Source organism: Candoia aspera, chromosome 7, assembly GCF_035149785.1.
Source record: "Candoia aspera isolate rCanAsp1 chromosome 7, rCanAsp1.hap2, whole genome shotgun sequence".
NCBI classification, from domain to species: Eukaryota; Metazoa; Chordata; class Lepidosauria; order Squamata; family Boidae; genus Candoia; species Candoia aspera.
The window spans coordinates 70,635,093-70,658,427 of NC_086159.1; the positions used below are offsets into that span (position 1 = coordinate 70,635,093).

Below are 23,335 nucleotides of genomic sequence, written 5' to 3' on the forward strand. Positions count from 1 at the left end.
CATTCTTTGTCCTGAATATTCTATTAACCTGCTTAAGCTTTAGTTAACACAAGGAGGAGGATTAATTTCTCCCTCTAAAGTATATATAGCTTACCATGATTCCTTTGATAATCTTTCCCAAAATGAAGAAGAGAGATTCTTAAATAAAACAGAGCCATCAGATGAAAACGTCAAGCAATTTTGTTTAACCTTTCTTTTGCAGTACCTTTTTGACAAGAGAAAATCAGTACAATTCTACATTGGTTATAGTGAATCTTAGATAACAATACCATCTAATAGCCAGCTCAGAGGCTTAGATCTCCCAGTATATTTTTCCACTGGAGGTTTTTCTAAGATGCTTTCTGTGATTTGAACAATCTATATTTAATTTCTCCTTTCATTGATTGTCTTGAATATAACTACTTAAAGTTGAAAAGGATTTTTTTTACATTCTCTTTTCCTTTTATTTTTTTAAATGAGGCTTGATTCTATTTATCTTTTGCAAGATGGGCCTATTTCCTGACAAAAGAGGATGGGTTGATTTTCCTAGCCACTATGTATCAGTGATATAGGACCAGGAGGTGGCACTATTGAATTAATTTTCTCATTTCCCTTTTTCAGTTCCCCCTTTTTACTCACTGGTGAGGCATCCAGGCTGAGGGATACCATTTCTCTCACATGCTGGGGGTTGGGGGAATGCCAAACAGAGTCACCTCTGGTGGCAGGGAGAGCTACCAAGACAGAAGGGGGATCCAAAAGGCTTGAAATGAAGTTTTGATCTCTAACCTTCCATCCTATAGGTTCAGCTATCTGTTATGTGGCCATAACATGTATTTGGTATGCATATATTGCAGCTTCCCTGATCTGTATCTCTGCCAGCTATTGGCATCACTGTACGGTTTACTGTTGCTGCGGTATTCACTTTTATATCAGTATAATGTTGCATATAAAATCCCCTTTTGGCTTGTAGTTAATTTTGCCTTGATTCCTGCTGGAATATTAATGGTTGGGAATTAAGAGAACTGTAGCCAAAACACATTTGGAATGTACCCAATTGAAGAAGGCTGCTTTAAGTGAGATGAACTTGTACAGTATTTTGCATCTTTATTGATTCTGCTATTTAACAGTAAATATAATAAATTGTTTGAACTTGTTTTTTATAACCAGTAAGATAGGCCTAAACTGAAAACTGGTTATAGAAAGAAAATGCAGGTGCCCTAAAGGAATATGACCCTCCTACCCATATGTTTTCATCTTCCTTTTAACCGTAAGTGAAAGTGTGTGTTATTTTAGTTACAAAATCCTTGAACCCATAATTACCAAAGTAATGAGAATACATTAGTGGAAGACATATTTGTGAGCTAAGAGGAAGGAATAATGAAGTTTGCCATTTGCCACACAATAAGGCAGAGAACTTACATTAGCTAGTACTGTAGGCAATAGATGAACACTGAGATTAGTAATGAATGCAATAAGACTTTAAAAGCAACGTGTCTTGTAATGTGTCTTACCTGGTGTGAGGTAAGACATAGGAAGATTGCATTGAAGCTAAGATGCACTAAACAATTGGTGATTATTTGCTGCCAGGAGAGAGCAGGAAAGAACAAATCAGTTATCTAGGTAGATGGGAAAAAATGTTATTTCCAAATGGTGAAGTGAACTGTCATCATGATCTCTGTGAATTCAGTGGTTAAGTTAAAAGGACTCCAAATTACAATGACTTCTGGGCAGGGGACTTCTTAGTGCAAAAGTGCTTGATGATAAAATAATGACCTTGATAGAGAATATGCAAAATATTAGCCAGTGTTAAGATAGATAATTTCTTAATTTAATTGAATGTGCTAATATACTTGAGATCTCACAAACATGAATTTTAGAAATACTAACATATTTCTAACATAACAATACAGCAATTGAAACAGTTGAATTCTTCTATGGTACAATGTTTCATTGCATCTTTCCTGGGATGAAGAAAACCCTGTTTTAATGAGGAGATGGAAGAGACAGAACTGATTACAAAATAGGTGTCAAAATAAAACCAGGATTAAAATGCCAATTAAAACAGTAATTTAACAGACCTGGACAAAATGGAATCAAAAGGCCCTCTGTCTTTTAATTTCTGAAGTGGACATTTTCAGTTTGACTATGCTTAAATTTTGTAAGTGTCCTAATTCCACAAATATGTCTCAGGAGATAAGGAAGCTTAAGAGACAGGGAATCCAGTAAGAAATAGAAATAGGGATGAAAGTGAATGAGAGGTAAAGGAGCAAATAAGGTAAAAGTAGCTTTTAAAAAAAGTATTTAAGTGCCTGGTTTCTGACTATTTCAGATGCAATTATTTGTATTTCACAGGCAGGAATAGATAGACATGTTGTCCTTCCATCTGAAGTCTGTTAAATGGGAGATCTGTTAAACTGAGCTTTCACTGTAAATATTAATCAAACCAATAAACTAACATATTCTCTACCTGAATGAATTAAATTCTCAGAAAACAAATGCATTTCTTATGCTTCTCTGTAAAACTTCCCATCTATAAAAAGTAATGGATCCACCAATCGTAAAATTAATTAATTAATTGGTGTCACTGAAAGAGAGAAAGCTCAACAGTGCCCTGTATCCCATCCCCAGCAATCTATTTACTGATCGCAGTTTCTCATCATGGAAAACTAGGTTTTTGCATAGAGGGATCATACGGGAAGTCTAATTTTTCCTCCTGCGCAGCAATCTCTGTTTCTCCCAATCAGAGGTAAGGAGTTGACTTCAGAGAGAATGAAACAGCCTAAATTTGGTTTTTGTTTATGAAATCTTGCTGCTATTAAAGCCATTAAGGCAAAGAGGAGGACATAATCAGTCAGCTAGAAGAAAGAAGGAACAAGTGAGGGCAAAAAGAGAACAAAAAGCCCGAGATGCTCCGAGTCCAAATTTTCAGCAGAAAAAAAATTGGCAGTTTCAGTTATGTGATAATTGATGTTCAGATTCTGAATTGATGTTCAGAATCAATAATCAGGATTTCACTGCTCTCCCTCTCTTGTGTCAAATAATATATCCCAATATTAGTGGTGATTATGAATACTGAGATGAATATACAAATTAGACTCATATTTCACAGAAAAAAAATCCAATTGAATTTTTTTGTGGGGGGAGAATAGCCCTCTGAAAAAGGCACATGGTAATGGTTTCTTCTCAGGACTGCAAATCTCATTGGTGGTGAGAATGGGGGATTCAGGAGTAATATCAGGGGATGTTGAGGATCCATCTGGAACTCTTTGAAGGCACTTGTATACTTTTGGATTTGATAGTGGGAAGATAAATTTCCCATACATGCCTTCTTTCGTCACTGCAGTATGTAGCTGAACCAAGAGACATTAAGCTATACAGTCATCATAACATTCTATTGTGGTTGTATTGCATTTTCTCTTAATTAGGATGTTAACTTTGCTAACTTGGCTATTCATTTTTTCCCAACAACAACAACAACAAAGCGTTGTTTGGCTCTAAGATCTTCCACAAATAGAGTGACTCCTTCTGCTCATGACAAGCAGGCACTGGATCCAAACCATTTTAAACTGAAGCGTTTCTTCAAATAGATTTAAGGTAGCCCAGTTATGACCCATATTCAACTTTCAGTGTAGTGAAGATATGTTATGTTCTATGCGTGTTGCAGGGGTTGAGAAACAAGCCAAAGAAAACTGGGCATGTGAAACCTGATCTCATAGACGTGGATCTTGTAAGAGGTAGGACTTGGTCTCCTCTGTAGGGGACATAATTGCATTCAATATATATTAGCTTAATTTTAACATTTTCAGTGTACTCTTGTTTTAGAGGGCCCCCATTTTTTTCATGGGTAAAACTACCTATTGGGGAGGGGAGGGGAGTGATTTTCAATAACGGGGAACTGCCATGAATATTTATCAGCATGGTATAGCTCTGTTCCTATTACTGCATCACTTACTGGGAGGATGGAAAACAATTTGTAAAAGAGAACCTCCCTGAACAAATTATTGTGTCGCTCTTGCAAACAAACAAGTATATTTCAAACATTGCATGCACACACACACACACACACACAAAGTGGTGTGTTAACTGGATTGAAGTAACAGCCTGCTTTTGCTGTGCTTCCAATTCTGTAGCAATCCCTCCCTCTCAAGTATTATTCCTCTTGAGGATAGTGGAATTCAGTTTGTTGGAAATAACTCCAACAGAGTTATTGCACATGAAAATAACTCTACCAAGTGTAGAAATGGAAAGAGGTCCCTGTGAAATACCGTCCTCCATGAGCAGAGCGACACTGGCATTCTTTGTACCTAGGTGGAAATGTTGGGCTTGGTATCAGGGACAAATAGACATATGTTTCTGTGTAACTGAGTAATTTATTTTTCTTCTGTTCAGGCTCTGCCTTTGCTAAAGCAAAACCAGAAAGTCCCTGGACCTCCCTGACTCGAAAGGGAATTGTTAGAGTGGTTTTCTTTCCCTTCTTCTTCAACTGGTGGTTACAAGTGACATCGAAGGTTATTTTTTTCTGGCTCCTTTTCCTTTATCTTCTTCAAGGTACAAGTGGATGATACCTTCTGCTTAACAAATGCCTTTATTTAAAAAGAAACAGGGCTACCTTGCAGTTCTATTCTTTGAAATAACAATTGTCCCAGTAGTTGATGAACAATAAGAATAATGTATTTAAAATATATTATTTTAAAATACAGTGTAGTATACAGTATATGCTATGCTATGCTATGCTATTTTTTTAATGTTAACAATATGAAAAAGAAACAACAGTGTGATGGTGGTGGTGGTGGTGGTTTTGACACTCTCCACAAAGAGCAGGAGATTAATACAGAAACAAAAAACATCTTAACGATGTTTAGATTAACGAACATAACTAGTGAACTTACCAAAATCTGAATGTGCTTGCTCCTCCTCTTGGTGAGAACAGCTAAGAAGATCAGGGAAGCTGGGCTAAGATTTATCAGGCATTACATATGAACAGGAATCCTTGACTGTTTTGCTCTTCTATAAGCCATTTTGATCACAGGATTTGTTCTTTTTTCTGTTTTTTAAGTCAGTGATTGTGTATCTTAGGTAACAGACCAACACCACTAAATGGTGTGCTCAGAGTCTTAAATTTTTTGGTATATTTTTCTGTTGAAAGTTCTTCTAAGGTATTCTATGAATTGAGAAGCCCATATTTATATCTGTTCCACCATTGATTGTATTCTGTGTAAATACTTGAAGTTAGAAAGGAAGTTTTACATTTTTTTCTTGAGCTGCAGTTTTGACTTATTAGGACAGTAACAAACCATATGTGCCAATTTGATGTAATGGTAAACAAATAATAAATATAGGCTTTCTGTTTGATTAACTGCTTCACTAGCAGAAGGGAACAAGTATGGGTCCCTAAAGCAGCATGCAATGTTTTTGTTTTCCTGATGTGACATGCACACTTTTTATTAAACTTAAAGCTTAAAAATTATTCACATAATTAGAAAACTACCCCCCTAGTTATTTGAATTATCATTAAAGTGTTATTGAGCCATGCAAGGCTTCTGAAAATAATTTGAAATAAGTGTTTTGCAGCGTGTTGGAGTTACAGCCGTCTGCAACCCCAAACAGTCGTATCCCCAGGATTGTGCAGCTGTTCTCTTTAGCTTTCAAGTGATCAGAGTAGAAGATGTGTCTCTTTGGAAGAGTTGCAGATTAATGCTACATTTGCACTTGCAAAATGCTGAAGCAACTTTTTGGTATTAAAACAGGAGCACTGCACAGCCATATTATCATATAGTCTAATAGCTACCTACCTACACATAACAGAATAGTGAAGGATTTATTGCTGTGCTTCATTCTGGATAACAATTTAAATTTATTCAGTGCATAATACCTTAAAATACTTAATTGATCAGGAGTGCACTATTTTAATCAACCACTAATATTACTACATTTGTCAGCTCTTTCAAAGATGTCAGCTTGAGTAAAAGTATTTCATGTACAAATCAATTTATAGGTCAGACAGAATAGTATTGAGTTATACTCATGCCTTATACCTTATATTATTGTTTTAACGGCAGTTTCCAGCTAATGTCTGAAATTAGCTGCTGCCAAACATTTTAGCAAAGGGACGCGGTGGCGCTGCGGGTTAAACCGCTGAGCTGTCGATCGGAAGGTCGGCGGTTCGAAACCGCGCGGCGGGGTGAGCTCCCGTTGTTAATCCCAGCTCCTGCACACCAAGCAGTTCGAAAACATGCAAATGTGAGTAGATTAATTGGTACCGCTTCGGCGGGAAGGTAACGGCGTTCCGTGAGTCATGCTGGCCACATGACCCGGAAGTGTCCTATGGACAACGCCGGCTCCAAGGCTTAGAAACGGAGATGAGCACCGCCCCCTAGAGTCGGACTCGACTGGACTTTACGTCAAGGGAAACCTTTACCTTTACCTAAACATTTTAGCTGTAAGAAAATAACTGTATTTGTGCACAGTACAATATTGGATAGTTTTCTCGTATGTAACAAGTTCTACCACAGAGGTATATTAAAAAAAATCACTTTATATAGAGAACAGTATCAAGCCCAAATTAAGAATGTTTAGATACCTTGATTTCAGTGTAAGACTTACATGTATGCTTAAATCTCTTCCACTTGGGGATAGGGGTTGAGTGGGAAGGTTTTCTTTTGATTGTGATCATTTCTGACTTCTAACAATAACAATCTTCTGATTAATGATCTCCTTTTCTTTAATTTAATTATGAATGTCAGTGCAGTTTTATCCTGTTTTCTTCTTTCAAACAGTTGCTGCAGTAGTATTGTTCTTTACAATAGAAGGCCCACACAATATACCTCTAACTGAAGTAATAGGGCCAGGATGGCTCATGTTGCTCCTTGGAACTGTTCATTGCCAGATTGTTTCAACAAGGACACCGAAATCATCACCAAGCACAGGAGGGAGAAGGAGAAGGTACATTTATGCTAATACCGGGTGGTGTTTATGCATGTTTTTGCTTTGAATCGATTCAAATAGCATTCGAATCTTAAACTCTGAAAGATTATAGAAGACACATTATATAAAATTGGAGATTATATATTAGTATGATACTATTACAAGAATTCGTTAAGTCACGCATCAAAAGCAAAGGGACTGCCCTTTGGACTATGGAATAAAGAATGGTGGATGCTATTTTCTTGTGTCAGTTTCAATTTATTTCATGGGAAATTGGGATTCTTTGGAACAAAGTGGGGTGGTGGTACTGATACTTTTGGCTGCACCTGCATGTTGTTATTTCTAATATTCCTTTTATCCAGGAATACCATACAGATATTTTATTATATGCTAAACAGTACAAATCCATACATTTTAATAGAAACCTAAATAATGGAAATAAGATGCTGTAACCTTAAATACTGGCTCTAATTCCATGAGAATTAAAGTAGTCTGTTAAAAGTTTAAAAAGTGTTTATGAATTTTCTTTTTTCTGCCCTTCTGAACTTTTTTTTCTTATTAAAAGAGAAGATTTCTGTTGTTTGAAAAGGGGGTCATGAAAACTTAATTTGTCTAAAATTTGTTAACTTAACAAAGCATTGTTCAGCTTTAAATATACTGGTAGATTTAAAGCTCTTGTGTACATGATTTTCAAGCATGCTGCCCGTGTTGTGGTGCTAGCGAATGACATTTACAAGATACCTCCGCTTTTAATTTCTCCCGATGAAGGAAATTAAGGAAAGCGGCACATTTGGAAGTGCACAGAGAAGGAGATGGCTCCAGTACGACAGATAACACACAGGAAGGAACCATACAGAGCTACAGTACAAGCACCTCTTATAGTCTTGGCTCTGTCTTCAGGGATATCTGGCATGCTACTTCCTTTTTATCAGGGTTTGTATTTCATTCAAGGCTTTGTTTATCTTAAATGATGCCCTATCCCTTTTCTGTAATATAATTCTATCAAAGTATTTTAGCACCTGCGACTTTGTTTTCCACACTGCAGTATGTGTAAACATTGAAGACTAACCTGAGAACATTGAGGCCCCAGAGGCCCCAAGTCCATGAAAAAATTAGATTCTGTTGTAAAACTGCTGATCTTTTTTCAGCTGGGTTTCTTATTTGGCTCTCATAGATTTGCTGTTTAATTAGGAACACACTCTTCTAATTTTTCAGATGCAGGACTTTATTTCCAGCCTGTAGCCCTCCATTTCCAAATTCAGAAATGGAGGGCTACAGGAATAATGTCTTTGGTGCTTTCAGGTTCTGGCTGGTTGAAGAGTGGCCTAACAGATTTGGAGGGTTATGCCATTGTTTAGAAAAAAGAGAGGGGGCATTGATGGAATCTTTAGGTAATAGAAAATACAGTTGACTTTCATGCCACTGTTGAGGTAGGCCGTTGTCCTAGGTGAAAGATGAAAGGTCCCCTATGCAAGCACTGAGTCATGGCTGACCCTTTGGGGGGACGCTGCTTTTGCGACGTTTTCTTGGCAGACTATAGTGGGGTGGTTTGCCATTGCCTTCCCCAGTCGTCACCTTCCCCAGCAAGCTGGGTCCTCATTTTACCAACCTCAGAAAGATGGAATGCTGAGTCGACCTGAGCCAGCTACCCAAGAATTCAGCTTCCACTGGGATCGAACTCAGGTCTTGGAAGGAACTTTGTACTTGCACTGAAGATTTTATTCATTCATTCATTCATTCTTCACATTTCTTCACCGCCCATCTTGCCAAAGTGACTCTGGACAGTTTGCAATCAAATTAAAATAACAAAGAGATTAAAATACCATAAAAACATCATTAAATATAAAATCCAAGATGGAGAAACGAACAGTCTCAATTAAATTCCTCAGGGCCTCATCAAGGCGCCAACCACCCCCTTGACTGACTATCCCCCCTCCCTCCAGATTAAGTATTCACACAAGGAATTTTCACTGTGTGTTCACTAGATAAAGCTCAAATTGGAGAGGTGCCATTAACAGAATTACAGGTCTTATTTATTTATTTTTTAGAACAATGCAATACTGAACTAAAATATATCTATGCTGCAGCATATGATTGACTGGCAAATATGATACTTGTTCATTAATGCTATGAATGTAGCATTGGAATCTAATATAAAACCTGCAGAGGAAAAGAATTGTGCAATCCTTTTTAAACTATAAACTGACTACTCTTCATCCCTGTCTAAATATGGTTCATATGTTTGCTAAAAGAACTGAAGTGCTGACATGTATAATAAAGTAATTGTGTTTTAAAAAATCATGAAAAGGGATAATGCAGTTTACTACGTGAAGAGTTTGTACTCAGCATTGCTACACTGTTTCTGCTGTTGGTTGCAAATGGAAATTTTGGCACATGAAAATGATATACGTTGCTTCCAGCCATCTTATAAATAACTTGGGGGCAAAAGTGATTTCATGCTCTCTAGTTTTGTATGAAATAGTTATTTTCCACTGTATAAAAATCTTAGTTTTGTAGTTTTGTCAGAACAGGTGAACAACGACTATCCATTTTTTAGAATCATTTACTAACAGTGTTAATTATCCAAATAAATAATCATACTTTCCTTTGTTTACCAATATTTAGGTTATTCAGTTGTAAGTAAATTGAATTCATTAAAAACTTTGAAATGCATGGCTTGTATTATCCAGGGGCAGGATGTTCCAGAGGGCAGGCGCTACTACAGAGAAGGCCCTCCTCCTGGACCCCAAATATTGTGTCTATAATAGCTGAATGCTACATTTTCAGAGTTCAGAGGGAGCCATCTTCCTTCGACCCATCAAAAATTAGATACAATGGGTATCTTTTCTCTGACTGGAATAAATAAGGAGGCGTCTGGCAGCCCATTTTAGAATAAACCCATTTTGTTAAAAGGCATCAGCTTTTGTGAACTGTAGCTTACTTCATTAGCTGCACAGGTGGTTTTGTAGAGTTCTTGGTGCTTTCTAAGCTTGGTTGTTTGCAGGATGTGGTTTCCTTCTTGGCAGATCCTTGAGTAGAGTATTGTCTTCTGCCCGATGGTTTGTCTAGTGCTGATCCCGGCCTATCCAAATGTTGGCTGCTGAAGAGGATGGGTTCTATCTTTTTGTTTCCTCCCTGGATTTTTTATTCTCTTTTGAAAGGTGGCAAGTGACTACATATAAGCAGGCCACCACCCCACACCTGAGAGCCAGTTTGGTGTAGTGGTTAAGGCATCACGCTAGAAACTGGGAGACCGTGAGTTCTAGTCTCTCCTTAGGCACAAAGTCAATTGGGTGACCTTGGGCCAGCCACTCTCTCTCGGCCCTAGGAAGGAGGCAATGTCAAACCGCATCTGAAAAACCTTGCCAAGAAAACTGCAGAGACTTCTCAGGCAGCCTCCAGGAGTCAACGCTGACTCACCGCCCCCCCCCCCCAAACCCCACTCATTCTCACTGATGATCTAACCTAGTTGAGTAATGAAATGTGTCCAAGCAAACAACCGAGCTCAGAGAGCACCAGGACTCCACAGTTCAACCCTGAACTACAGACATTCTCTTCTGTTGTAATGTAAGATTTAAACTGGGATGAAGTGAAGACCGGGTGTTTATACAGATGTAGGTTACATGTGAGACAGATTATGAGTATTTTTGCAACAAACCATTGCAAGTGTTAAAAATCCATTGTGCTTGTTAAGAGAAAGCCTGAAACCGTTTGATGTACAGTATGTGAGTTCAGCAATCTCTGGCTCAATTGTTTCTTTGTCTCAACAGCTACTTTGAAATCCATAATGGGGTGCTTTGCTATTACTTCGCCCTTGTTTTGTGTCCTGATGTCAAACTTGTGTCCGTTAATTCTTTTTCACAAAGTCTGGCCTGTTTGTCCTGTGTAGAATCTAGAGGGGCATTGCTGGCAGGTGGTGACCATTAGAGAAAGGGTGAACCTTATTGTCTAACCTCAGTGTAACTTTATTAATATCTTTCCAGGATTTGATACTGAAGTAGTTACACTATTCTATTTTCAATGTCCTTAATTTTTGTTTCTTTTCCTGGTTACTCTTCTTAAGTATTTGATCTAATGGATAGGCCGTATCCATTTTATCTAATCAATAAAATAAATTATGGAATTATGAAAATAAATTCACGGACACTTGCAATTAAGGCAGTCAACTTTCATGTGTGGCCCTTCTCAGCCTTCCACCTAAGATCAGATGTGTGTGCATAACTTTCTGGTGTGCCTTATGCAGAATTTGCATGTTCCTGTTTCCATGTTGTTTTCTTAGCTAGGGTATAAAGAGAGAGAGAGAAAGTTGATTTCCAGATCAATTTGTATAATAAATAATGTAATGAATCAATAGGGATGATAAAATCTAGCAGGGTTGAATTTTCTTTCAAGGACTTTCAACGGCAGCACTTCTGCTTTGTCCTTGAGCCTTGAGTACTGATTGCTGCTCTCGGGAGTGCCTTAATTTTCCAGGTACATGCTATTCTTAAATGTCAGTTCTACTTCCAGGTCAATAAAGGAGGGTTTTGTTTTTTGTTTTTTTGCAACTAAACAAATCAAATTCAGTAGAACATATTAAACCAAATAAGTAATATTATCTAAGGGCTATATAATGGAGAATCATTAAGAATTTTTCACTTCATGTGTGGTCAGAATCCAAGTATTACATATAACATGGCCTTTTATCTGAACCAAAGAGTACAGTTGAAAATTGCGTATGTGGGTCTGATTAGGATAAATTGTATGGGTAGTACAGAAATATGATTTGTATTTCCTTTTAGATCTGCCTGTTACTTTATTTTATTACACATGGCCTAATTATTGTTTTGCATTTTTTAATTTTGTATTCTGATATGGCCTTATGGCTAATCAATAAATTATTGTTGTTATTACTATTATTATTAAGAATCTGTCATCATCCAGCATTATAGAGTTAGATTCACATTGCATTTATTACTAATTTTTTGGTCTAAATTTTTAATCTTCCTATTCAATATATATGTCTTAGCTCAATGGTGATTTTAGTTTTAAGAAGTTGGGAATTGTACACTTCTCAAAGTATAGATCAGAAAGGGATGTGGGCATGTGAATATTGTATACATATAAATATCAATTGATTGGAAAAAATATTATATTGTGATATAATCTTCATGTAAAATCTTCCTCCATGTTCATTAATTTACTCATTCCAGATTTATATTTTTCAAATAAAAAGTAACATAATTGAATTCCTTGTCTGATTCCCAGTTCTAATTTTATAACAAAATTAAATCTTTAATTGTCCTTTTGGTGAGCTTGATACTCATATTTTTAAATATGCCATAAGAATGTAGTTCAAGAAAAGTAAGGCACACCTCAGACAGAACCGTAATTTCAATTATTACTCTGTCATTACTAGGCCAACTTAGGCATAAGATAAATATTGCCTCCAACCCCCTGATTTACTTTGACAAACAGGTTTATATATCCCAAATCAGTAATTAATTTGTAATAGTTTGTATATTAAAATATACTCTCAGTTTATATCCTAAATACTAAGTTTATTATTGCCTGCCCCTCCCTCCCTCCCTCTCTCTTTCTCTCTCTCTCTTTTTTTTTTTTGGTTAAAGCAGTTTGGGAAATCAGATAATGAAGAACTCCTAACTTATTTCGTGTATATCATTTGCCTCTAGAGCAAAGAAAGCAAAGAACTCAATAGACAAATCAACGGAAACTGACAATGGGTATGTCTCCCTTGATGGAAAAAAGACAGGTAGAAACAGTGAAGATGTTTTACAGTCCCATGAGCCGCCCTGTGAAGTCACCCGATCAGAAGAGTCTGGGTGGAACACGGCAACTGCAAGAAGTACATACAGTAATTCAAATCATAAAGTGAGTGCCTTATTTTGTCTTCCGGTTATTATTTTAGGGAAGCTAAGAATGCAATGATGCAGTGGGAGCAGGGGGCAGGATTTTCTGCTTTTATTTTTTTTTCCCTTGAGTTTTGGATGTGCTTTTTAAAAATACCTTAAGCCTGTTTTACGACTTACAGTTAGCATTCTGAGCCTGAAAATGGCAGGTAATGATGCTAATGATTTTCAGCAACTGATCAGCTGGAGCTACAAGCGGCAGTAAAGGGGTTCAGATATAGGATGTAGCCCTTGTGCCTCCAATTGCCACCCTTATTTTACTTGATGACTCAGCACCTGTATTTTCGTATTTTGAACCATAAAAAATGCTGTGTTGGGTGACACCAAAAGTCATTTTTGTTCAGCATTCTACCTTCTGCACTGGCAGTTTCCACTTTGTTAATGGTTTTGAACATCCCAATTCTAATCAACGTTTGTCAACACTTTTATTTTCCCTACAATTTGCCCCTTAATCTGTCTTCTGTAATTGGAGAGCTAGCCCATATACTGTAATTAGCTAAATCTTGAAAAACTCCAGGCTTTGATTCCGTCACATTTCATTTTTTTATTCATACCTTTGGCAGGGTAGGGTAATGCCTGAGCTTAGAAACAAAAGTTTGTTCCCTGCTTTTGAACCAAATAGGAATTTAGAAAATAAAGACATAATCAGACAGTATGTTACTTTTCTATTCAGTAAGTTCACTGAACCAAGCAATTACAAGTATTTGTTCTGTATGGAAATCTTGTTTTCAAATGGTAAAAGATAATGAAATCGTAGGTACGGCTTTGAATATAACAATAGTTTTCTTATGTTGCATTGTGCAATTATGTGCCACATGTATGATGCCTGATTTTACAGAGTGTAACAAAAGACAGTAAGTGTTTTACTGAACAATTGTCTGGTTTCAGCAGCTTCCATATCCAGACCAAGAATCTCTTCTATATCTTTGAGTTTGCTGTTGAATATATGTTCTTACTGCATTAGTAATTACCAAAACCAGCATAGGATTATTAAAATCATACAGTTTGTGTTTGTTCTCCATATGTGTTTATATAAAAAGAAAACTGGGTTCATGAAGCATGGAATTAATCAGGAAACAGATCACAGGGGAAGTAATGTGAATGCATTCCTATTGGTCCACCCCTCCTCTTTGGAATGAAGTATGAAGAAGGTACTGTAGACGTGTACAGACGAGCATTCAAGGATGCTTGTCAAAATAACTGCGTTATTTTAAGATATTTGGTTGGTTGGCTGATTTTGCACTCTGAACATTTCTTTAAAAATTCTCTAGAATTGTATATAAAAAGTGTATAAATTACATGTTCCATACCAATGGAGGAAGAATATGCCTTATTTATAAATGTAAACACATATGGAGAATAAGAGCCTTGTTTGAGATTAAAGATGTGTACTTTATTAATAGTAACGTCTTTATTGGCCTAGGACAGTCACAGAACAATGACAAATATATCTGATGAAGTTTCTAGTGAAGAGGGGCCAGAAACTGGCTATCCTTTGCGACGGAATGCAGAACGTCCTTCCGGTGATTGTGCATTTCGAAACAAGAAATCTCATCATTATAAGAAACATTACCCCATAGAGGTAATGCCTTGTCTTGTTGCTAAGTAAACCTTTATGCAAGTCAAATTTGTTTGTATGTCTTGGGGCATAGGTGTGTGAGATATGTGTATAAAAGGACTGTTTTCAGTATGACCTCATGTTTATATATCTGCAGTATATATTTATTATAGAAATGTTAAAATACAAGAATATAGAGGGTTCTTGAATGAATCTCTTTATCCATTCAGCAAAGAGTAATATCACTGCTTAAAAACTAACATAAGTTTTGGGGAACTTTGGTCCATGACAGCAAGTATCATGCTTGCCACAAAAAAGTTAACATGGCTACTTCCCTCCTCTTTGCTCCAGAAATTAGATGTGTGTATACTGATACAGTATACTGATACAGAAGGGACGCGGTGGCGCTGCGGGTTAAACTGCTGAGCTGCCGATCAGAAGGTCGGCGGTTCGAAACCGTGCAGCGGGGTGAGCTCCCGTTGCTAGTCCCAGCTCCTGCTCACCTAGCAGTTCGAAAACATGCAAATGTGAGTAGATCAATAGGTACCGCTTCGGCGGGAAGGTAACGGCGTTCCGAGTCGTCATGCTGGCCACATGACCCGGAAGTGTCTATGACAACGCCGGCTCCAAGGCTTAGAAACGGAGATGAGCACCGCCCCCTAGAGTCGGACACGACTGGACTTTACGTCAAGGGAAACCTTTACCTTTACCTATACTGATACAGTTTAATTGTAATGTATTTCCCAATACGTATCCTACCAGTTGGAAGAAATCAAAGTAAGAACACAAAAAACTGGTATAATAAAGTACCAATGCACAAAAAATACTAAATATATATATAAAAGAACTCTGAGAATTGGCTTTAAGAATTATAGAAGGCCAGATAGATAGCTATGTTAATGTTCACTAGTATGCATGTTTGTTTGCTTTAGCTGTTAATAAGATTGTTTCATTCAGAACCAAAGAGCATGGTTAATTACTTACATTGTATATGCTATTTTACAACAGATTCATGTTAAATATCATACTATGCAGGTGAAATATGTACGTATTGGTAATTTAGTTTCAGTGCTTTATCAGTTTCCCATGCCTGTAAGAAACAGCTCATTTATAAGAAAAAAATAAATAAAAGGATGCTTTGATGGTGGCTAAAGTAATCTGCCATAGTCATTATAAATCCAACTAAGATTGTTCTGATCTTAGCTATTCCTCAGATTGTAGTCTATAGTTTTTTCCATTTAAACTTGATGTTTAACTTATTTTTTCCCCAATCCTAATGGCATTAATTTGATTCTTACAAGTGTACACTGAGTTGTATAAACTTAAACTTCAAAAATGTTGGAGGTCAAGGATTGTTTCCGCTGACTTACTCTGTGGAGAAATATAAAATTAAGCATATAATAGAGATAGACACCTATTGCTTTAAGAATATTAGAAGACAGATTCCTTTAATAAGACACATTCCATTAGTACTAATTCTGAAAACTAAAAAGTATTTGTTAATTGAATAATAACTAATAATTCTAAAGACTCCTTTTGTATAAACCAAATTATTCTCTTCAGTTCACCATCAGAGATTGTTCTGGTCATGCCACATTTGGAAGAATGTGAAGATTCAAAGAGAGGTCCTCTGTGCAGTGATCTCTGTATTGTTGGAGTAGAGATTGGAATGGCATCTAAGAAGCAGGTGTACCTCCTGATACTTAGCACTCATTCTGTTGAGTGCAAGAAATTTTGTGTATATTCATGTTTTATTGGTTTTATTTTTAAGCCACCTGATATCTTGTATGATTGCATGAGGTTCAGAGATAGTTTTATAAATAATAAAGACATATTTGGGGTCTTTGTACAGCAGAAGAGCCTTAGCTTTTAAAAAAGACCTCTAGCATGCCTTAGACTATGAGTTTAGTTGGCTATTCGTAGTCATGAATGCGTGATAGCGTTATATGGCTATTAATGTATATCTTCAGGATGTCCCTAAATCAGGCACTAGTTGCAGTTCACGATGTTCAAGTTCTAGACAAGATTCTGAGAGCACAAGACCGGAATCAGAGACCGAAGATGTACTCTGGGAGGATTTTTTGCACTGTGCAGAGTGCCGCTCATCCTGTACAAGCGAGACAGATGTGGAGAATGCTCAGGTCAATTCATGTATGAAGAAGGAATATAGAGATGACCCCTTCCATCAGGTTAGTGGAAGAAGAAACGATATGTAACTTACCAAATCTGTCATAAGCTGAGTAGTTACATGCTATTTGATAATGTAATTTTTGTTATGATTAATACTTGTTTACAGAACTTTCTATGTCCTTTTTTGTTTGTTTGTTTGTTTGTTTTTCACAGAGTCATTTGCCCTGGTTCCATAGTTCTAACCCTGGGCTAGAAAAAGTAAGTGCAATTGTTTGGGAAGGCAATGACTGCAAAAAAGCTGATATGTCAGTGCTTGAGATCAGTGGCATGATCATGAACAGAGTGAGTATATTTTTAAATGTTAGGATTTGTCCCCAGTTAAATATGATGCTTAAAATGCTCTAATTTGAGTGTATATATTGTTGCTGTTTTTTATGCTTACGCTTGTTGTTCAACCAAAGAAATGGGCTGGAAAGAGGATGATTTAGTGATTTTCTAGAAGTTAATCTTCTGAACCACAGATTATACTGATGATGTTCAGGAAGCTGTTAAAGACCCGGCTCTTCTCCCAGGCTCTGGGTCAGAGTGAAAATTGAGCCCCTACAAAATTGGGTTTTTGGGTTATTTGTTGTTTTGGGGTCCGTTCACAGTCCCTTTCTTGTGTTTTATAATTCTGTGTTTTTAATTGTAAGCCACCCAGAATCGTTGGGAGTCAGGCAGCCTATAAATTATATAAATAAATAATTCTTGGACATGGTTGGGTCATCATGGCCCAGAGGAGAAACTGAATATTCCAGAAAATTATTCTTTTCCTGGAACGGTAGGTTTTGCACACTCCTGGTGGACATCATTGTACATGGGTATGAAAGACTATAACTTCAAATGTGGAATATGAGCAATGTTTTGAAAGTTTCAGAAATACTGGATTAGATACAAAGGTCCTTGCAGGAGGAGGAATGCCTAATTTTTGCTGAGTATCATCTCCAGCTGCTCTCCCATTCCCCATATCATTACCAGAATTGACTTTTAGTGAGGAGCAAGAGGCTTGAAGAAAGGAAAAAATCATGGGTTTCGATGTATTACCATTTTCAGACCTCTAATGTTTTTTTATTTGTTAGATATACTGCTCTAAAACACTGTAGATGCTATAGAGTTTAATGATTGTTGCTGTTCTCACTTAACTTCTGCACTTTCCTTCAGCCTTTTTCAGAATTCCTTTTTATGCCATATGTACCACTTCATGGAATAGTGTTTGTTAAAATGCACGGTATTAATAGTCTTTATTTTCTTTTGTTTTACATCTTTAGGTGAACAGCTATGTTCCAGGAATAGGATATCAGATTTTTGGAAATGTTGTCTCCTTAGTCCTGGGATTAACACCATTTGTATTTAGACTTTCACAAGCAAAAGACCTGGAACATTTAGCTACACATACTGCGACTGAACTTTATGCTATTGCGTTTGGGTCAAATGGAAACGTAATGGTGATTTCCATGGTTATTGTGTGCTTTATCGTTCGTGTTTCCCTTGTATGGATTTTCTTCTTCCTTTTATGCGTGGCTGAGAGAACTTACAAACAGGTATGTGTTAACACCAAAACTTCCAAACTCTTGTTTTTGAGGAAGAACATTGACATATTTTTCTATGATCTTTGCTATGTTTCATGCCTTGGATATTGTTTCTAGTGCTGTTGTTATGCTTTATTTGTTATAAAAAATACATACTCTATCCTTAAAAAATATTTTTCCAGCTTGGCTTACAATTCAGTCGTTAAAATTAGAACTCATTAAAATACCCAAATTTTAATTGGCTATTACTATTATTATTGCGTACTCAGACTAAGAGAAAACTTCTAACATAATTCTGTTAACAGTGTAATATAGTTAGAGAATTAAAGAAAAAGTAGGCGTAGAAAGTTGTATCATAAACAGACCATGTCCAAAAACTAACCAAATTTGTGAAAGTCATCTTCCTTGCCCCTTTGCCAATAATAACAATAACAATAGTTTAAATATTGGTTACACATATCAGTAATCCATTCTTGCAAATCAGGTCTTGAGTTAACCATGGCCATTATTATTATGGCCATTCCTTGTGCACCTTTTGATGTCTTGACAGATTCCTAGTACTGGGGATCTAATAAAGAAATTAGCATCCTTAACATGCAACAATCAGTAGTGTAAGTACCTGTAATTACGGTTGTATTCTGTTTGTCCTCCTAGATGCTCCTGAAAGGACTACGATGAAGTACATTGTTTATTTAATTTAAAATAACTTGTGTTTTACAGAGGCTACTTTTTGCCAAACTCTTTGGTCATCTTACCTCTGCTAGAAGAGCTCGAAAGTCAGAAGTCCCACACTTCCGACTAAAAAAAGTGCAGAATATTAAAATGTGGCTTTCACTTCGCTCCTATCTAAAGGTTTGTTGGCATTTATTTAATTTTTTTTAACATTTACAGCTTTAACTTAAATTAATGCTAGCCAAATAGGATGGTTTTGATGTGATATGTTTAAACTCTCCCCTTGTTTTTCTCTCAAACTGTACAGAATTAAAGGCCTGTATTTCTCAGTAGCGGGGGGGAAAGCCAAGAGGTCAAGAACTAGAGACATTCAGTCAGTCTTAATTTTAATAAGTCTTTCTTTTGTATCAGGACAACATTAACCGCCCAGAGTCCCCTTTTCAGGGGAGATGGGTGGTGATGGAAATTTGAAATATAAATAAATAAATAAATAAAATTACTCATGGCTTCTTTTGCCATCACGCATTTAATGCTAATCAGTCCAATGTTCTGTATCTTAATTGCTTTTGTAGGTTAACATCTTGCAGCAATGAATCTAATCTAAAGTCAAGAAACATTTACATGATATCTTTTGAGCAAATCTATGTTCTGTGCCTGTAGAAAACCAACATTTTGGTTTTTGTTCTGAGATAATTACAGGGGTGCTTGTTGTCTTGATGGATTTGTAGGTTGAAGAGATGGTGGTATCATAACAGAATGATTCTGCCCTGATAGCAATTTACAAAGATCTCAGAAATTTTAAATAGATGTCCTATAGAAGTATGCAGAACCTGATGATGATGATGATGATGATGATAAAAGTATTTTATTTAAGTAGTACACTTAAAAAATTAACAGAAGATTGAATTTGTACATGATGTTAAGTTAGTATTTCAATATATCAGAAGATCTACACGTGATCACATATGCCTTTTTCAGATGTTAATAGAATTACAGGCCAGGCTACAATTGTTGCTTCGTTAAATGTATAACACAATCCTTTTTGTTTTACTTTGTTTTATTTTGTTTTCATTTGTTTCTGTGTTACTTGCTTTCAGAAAACTTAAAGGATGGTTACATATATAAGATTCAGAATACTGTGATCAGACAACTTCTAAACCTTTAGAGATAACGCTGTTCAACTAGCATTTCTTCCCATTCATTGATAATAATTGTTTTTAAAAACCCATCCTCTGAACTCTACAGCAAATAATGTAATATTTTGTATGCACAAGTTACCATATTGTTATATATTAATATGAGAGCCAGTTTGGTGTAGTGGTTAAGGCATCGGGCAAGAACCTGGGAGACGGTGAGTTCTAGTCCCACCTTAGGCACCAAGCCAGCTGGGTGACGTTGGGCCAGTCACTCTTTCTCAGCCCTAGGAAGCAGGCAATGGCAAGACAACAAAACATTGCCAAGAAAACTGCAGGGACTTGTCCATGTGGTCTCCGAGAATCAGACACGATTGAATGGAAATATACAGTATATATATAATACATACATACATATAAATATAAGTTCACGTCACCTCATTTTCCAGGTTCTATGATGGTCAATCCATCCAATCCATTCACTGTTTTTATTTCCAGCGACGAGGTCCTCAGCGTTCAGTGGACGTAATAGTTTCGTCTGCTTTTTTGCTGACTATTTCTGTTGTATTTATCTGCTGTGCACAGGTAAGAAACTGATGGGAATTGATTTCCTTCATTTTAATATGTCACAGTGAAGCAGTTTAGATAGAAATGTTCCTGCATGAATCCTCAAATAGGCATCACAGGCCTAAATACACCCATAATCACAAAACAAAAATAGATGCAAAGCAGAGGCTGGTCCAACAGCTGATGCATTTACCCAGGTGGTAGACCCTAGGATGCCTCTCGCTTTGCGTGGTTCACAACCACAAAGAAGTATGAAAAAGAGAAGGACTTTGTCAATGGCTATTAAGAGTCCAAGGACAGGAAGAAATCTAGCTAGAATTAATTTGTTGCATTCATAACTATTTTATCCTTGGTAACAAATGCAGCTGGAAGTTTCCCCTTGCTAGCTTACTACAAGAAACGGAATTTGCCCAAGAGCATGGTGATTCGCGTAGCTGATTTTTGTAAAACTTGCAGAGATGAAATTATCTGGGGAGCTCTTGCACTTCTGTAACACAATCATATGCATGTCTACTCAGAAATTAATCATGTTAAAATTGAAGAGACTTTTCCTCAGGAAAGTGAGGATTTCATAGGATTGCAACACAAGTCACTCATTAGTTTTATTTTGTGAAAGATACTTGAGTGCTTGGGAGTCTTATGGAGAATTAACCCTTCTGTTTTTGTTTTTTCTTATTTCAGCTACTTCATGTACATGCAGTCTTCCTTGATTGCCACTATAATTGGGAACTGGTGATATGGTGCATTTCATTAACCCTCTTTCTTTTGAGGTTTGTAACACTTGGATCTGAAACAAGTAAAAAATACAGCAATACATCAATATTACTTACAGAACAGGTGAGAACTATCCTGATGTTGTCTGAAAAGATTTACCTCAAAACATTGTGTTACAATTATCTTTTTCTCTTAATGCATTTTTGCTTTGTTAGAATTTTTATCTGTAAGCTGCCCAGAGTCACTATGGAGTCAGGTGGCCTCAAAATTGAAATGATAGATAGATAGATAGATAGATAGATAGATAGATAGATAGATAGATAGATAGATAGATAATGCAATATTTTAAAAATGGAAACCATCTCAGAGTTCAGATTGAGAATATCTTGAAGGTGGATATTTTTATTCTATTCATGTTTAACTGATAAAAATAAGATTTTTGTGGAATATTCAATATTGTATAGCTAATGTATCTACTGAGCAGTGTTACTTTTGAAATACTTTTCTTGATTCTCAACTAGATCTCTTAACATCAATTCTAAGTATTTATATTCATCTTCTGTATTATTTACAATATTTTTATTTCTTATTCTTCATAAGAATTAAACCTATTTTGAGAATTCAAAGGTATTCATGTGGCAGCATTGGGAAAATATTAAAAGCTTATAGCTGAGACATTATTGACCATACTTAATCTTTCCTTAATATTAAAAATTTAAACACAGATCTTGCTTGAATGTTAATGTTTAATGCTAATATTCATAACTCTTTTCTTTTCTAATTATTCTTGGTATTTGTAGTCTTTATTTACCAGACCAGTAATATAGGGAATCACCATCTTCCCAGATAGGCTTTTTTTCATGTAGAGAATCCTACCTCATTTATGGAATTTTACAGTAGTCCAGATGACATCTGCCTTGATGTATCTTCTGAATTTTTCTTTCCACAACAGTAGCTGCATGATTTCTTGAGGGGTAGCATTGGAAACCATCCATCTGGAGGGATCAAGAAAGTCTGAATTTATGTTTGCTCATAAATATACCTTCATAATGTAGATACGTGGATTTATGGTTAACTCTTGAGTCACTCAGAAAACAGACGAAACTGCAGTTATGTCATAGCAGTTACTTCTGAGTAGATTTGCAGAGGATTTCACATATTTTAAAAAGCACTTCTTGCTATATGAACCTACTCAGACTGTGCTCTTCATTTGTGGCTACAGCAGGTAGGAAAAAATGAGAGTACTGTGGTTTTGGTACTCTGTCCTTGGAATTCTCTTCCTTGGAATAGTAGTATCTTATAAGTACCAAAGGAAGACTTCAAAAAAATTCTTAAGCATCTCAGTAGATGAATCTATGAAACATTCTTCATAGAAAATAGTTGATAGGTCTTTCTTAATTTAAATGTTAATTTAATTTAGTTTGTAAATTATTTATTGCCCTGAGAATCTTAGCCTGAAGAGTGGCTTATGGATTTATTATATAAATAAACATTTTCAAATGATTTGATAATGAAAGATAAGCACTATCATTGTTAAAAAAATAATGCTACTTGAGATGAATGTTTGTTTTAAAAAACAACTTTGTCTCCCCCTTGGGTTAGATAAACTTGTACTTGAAAATGGAAAAGAAACCAAACAAGAAAGAAGAACTGACATTGGTAAACAATGTTTTAAAACTTGCTACAAAATTATTAAAGGTAAGAATAAAAATGGAAATTCTTTTGCACACTTAAAAATAGACTGACTTTGCTTAATAAGGTTCCTTTTGAGATTGTGATCTCATTCCCAGATAACTTGCTTGCCATTTGTATTCTGCCAGTTCAGATTTATTGATTAAAAAACAACCTTAAGTTCTGCCATTTCTATTGCAGGAAGTGCCAAAGTGTATCTTAGCAAAAATTAAAATCCATAACATCAGTGCAAAAGAATAAATCCATACAGTGATAAAAAGCTAGCTTAGACTTTATTCCCTCCATACCAGAACACAACTACTTTACTTGCCTCTGAAATAAATTAAATGTAGTGCAGTGAAATCATGATTTAGTGAATCCTGACACAATAGACTTTGTCTGTAATAGAGCAATTTCCATGCCAATGTATGTAGTTTGTATAATGGTATCATTATGCAAATGATGCAAATTGCCACAATGATGTACTTTTGCGTTTAACAGGCATTTATG

At 36.1% G+C, this 23,335-nt stretch overlaps 1 protein-coding gene across 1 annotated transcript in view; it reads left to right on the forward strand.

Annotated features, from left to right (window-relative positions):
* Nucleotides 1-23,335, forward strand: part of PHTF2 (putative homeodomain transcription factor 2) — a 63,781-nt gene that overhangs the window by 34,196 nt on the left and 6,250 nt on the right. Inside the window, exons 4-16 of the mRNA XM_063308085.1 lie at nt 3,644-3,713; nt 4,369-4,527; nt 6,756-6,921; nt 7,672-7,836; nt 12,576-12,774; nt 14,236-14,394; nt 16,341-16,559; nt 16,714-16,842; nt 17,808-18,080; nt 18,789-18,920; nt 20,372-20,458; nt 21,122-21,277; nt 22,757-22,852. Coding sequence (XP_063164155.1) covers nt 3,644-3,713; nt 4,369-4,527; nt 6,756-6,921; nt 7,672-7,836; nt 12,576-12,774; nt 14,236-14,394; nt 16,341-16,559; nt 16,714-16,842; nt 17,808-18,080; nt 18,789-18,920; nt 20,372-20,458; nt 21,122-21,277; nt 22,757-22,852 — 2,010 coding nt within the window. The remainder of the gene's footprint in view (nt 1-3,643; nt 3,714-4,368; nt 4,528-6,755; nt 6,922-7,671; nt 7,837-12,575; nt 12,775-14,235; nt 14,395-16,340; nt 16,560-16,713; nt 16,843-17,807; nt 18,081-18,788; nt 18,921-20,371; nt 20,459-21,121; nt 21,278-22,756; nt 22,853-23,335) is intronic.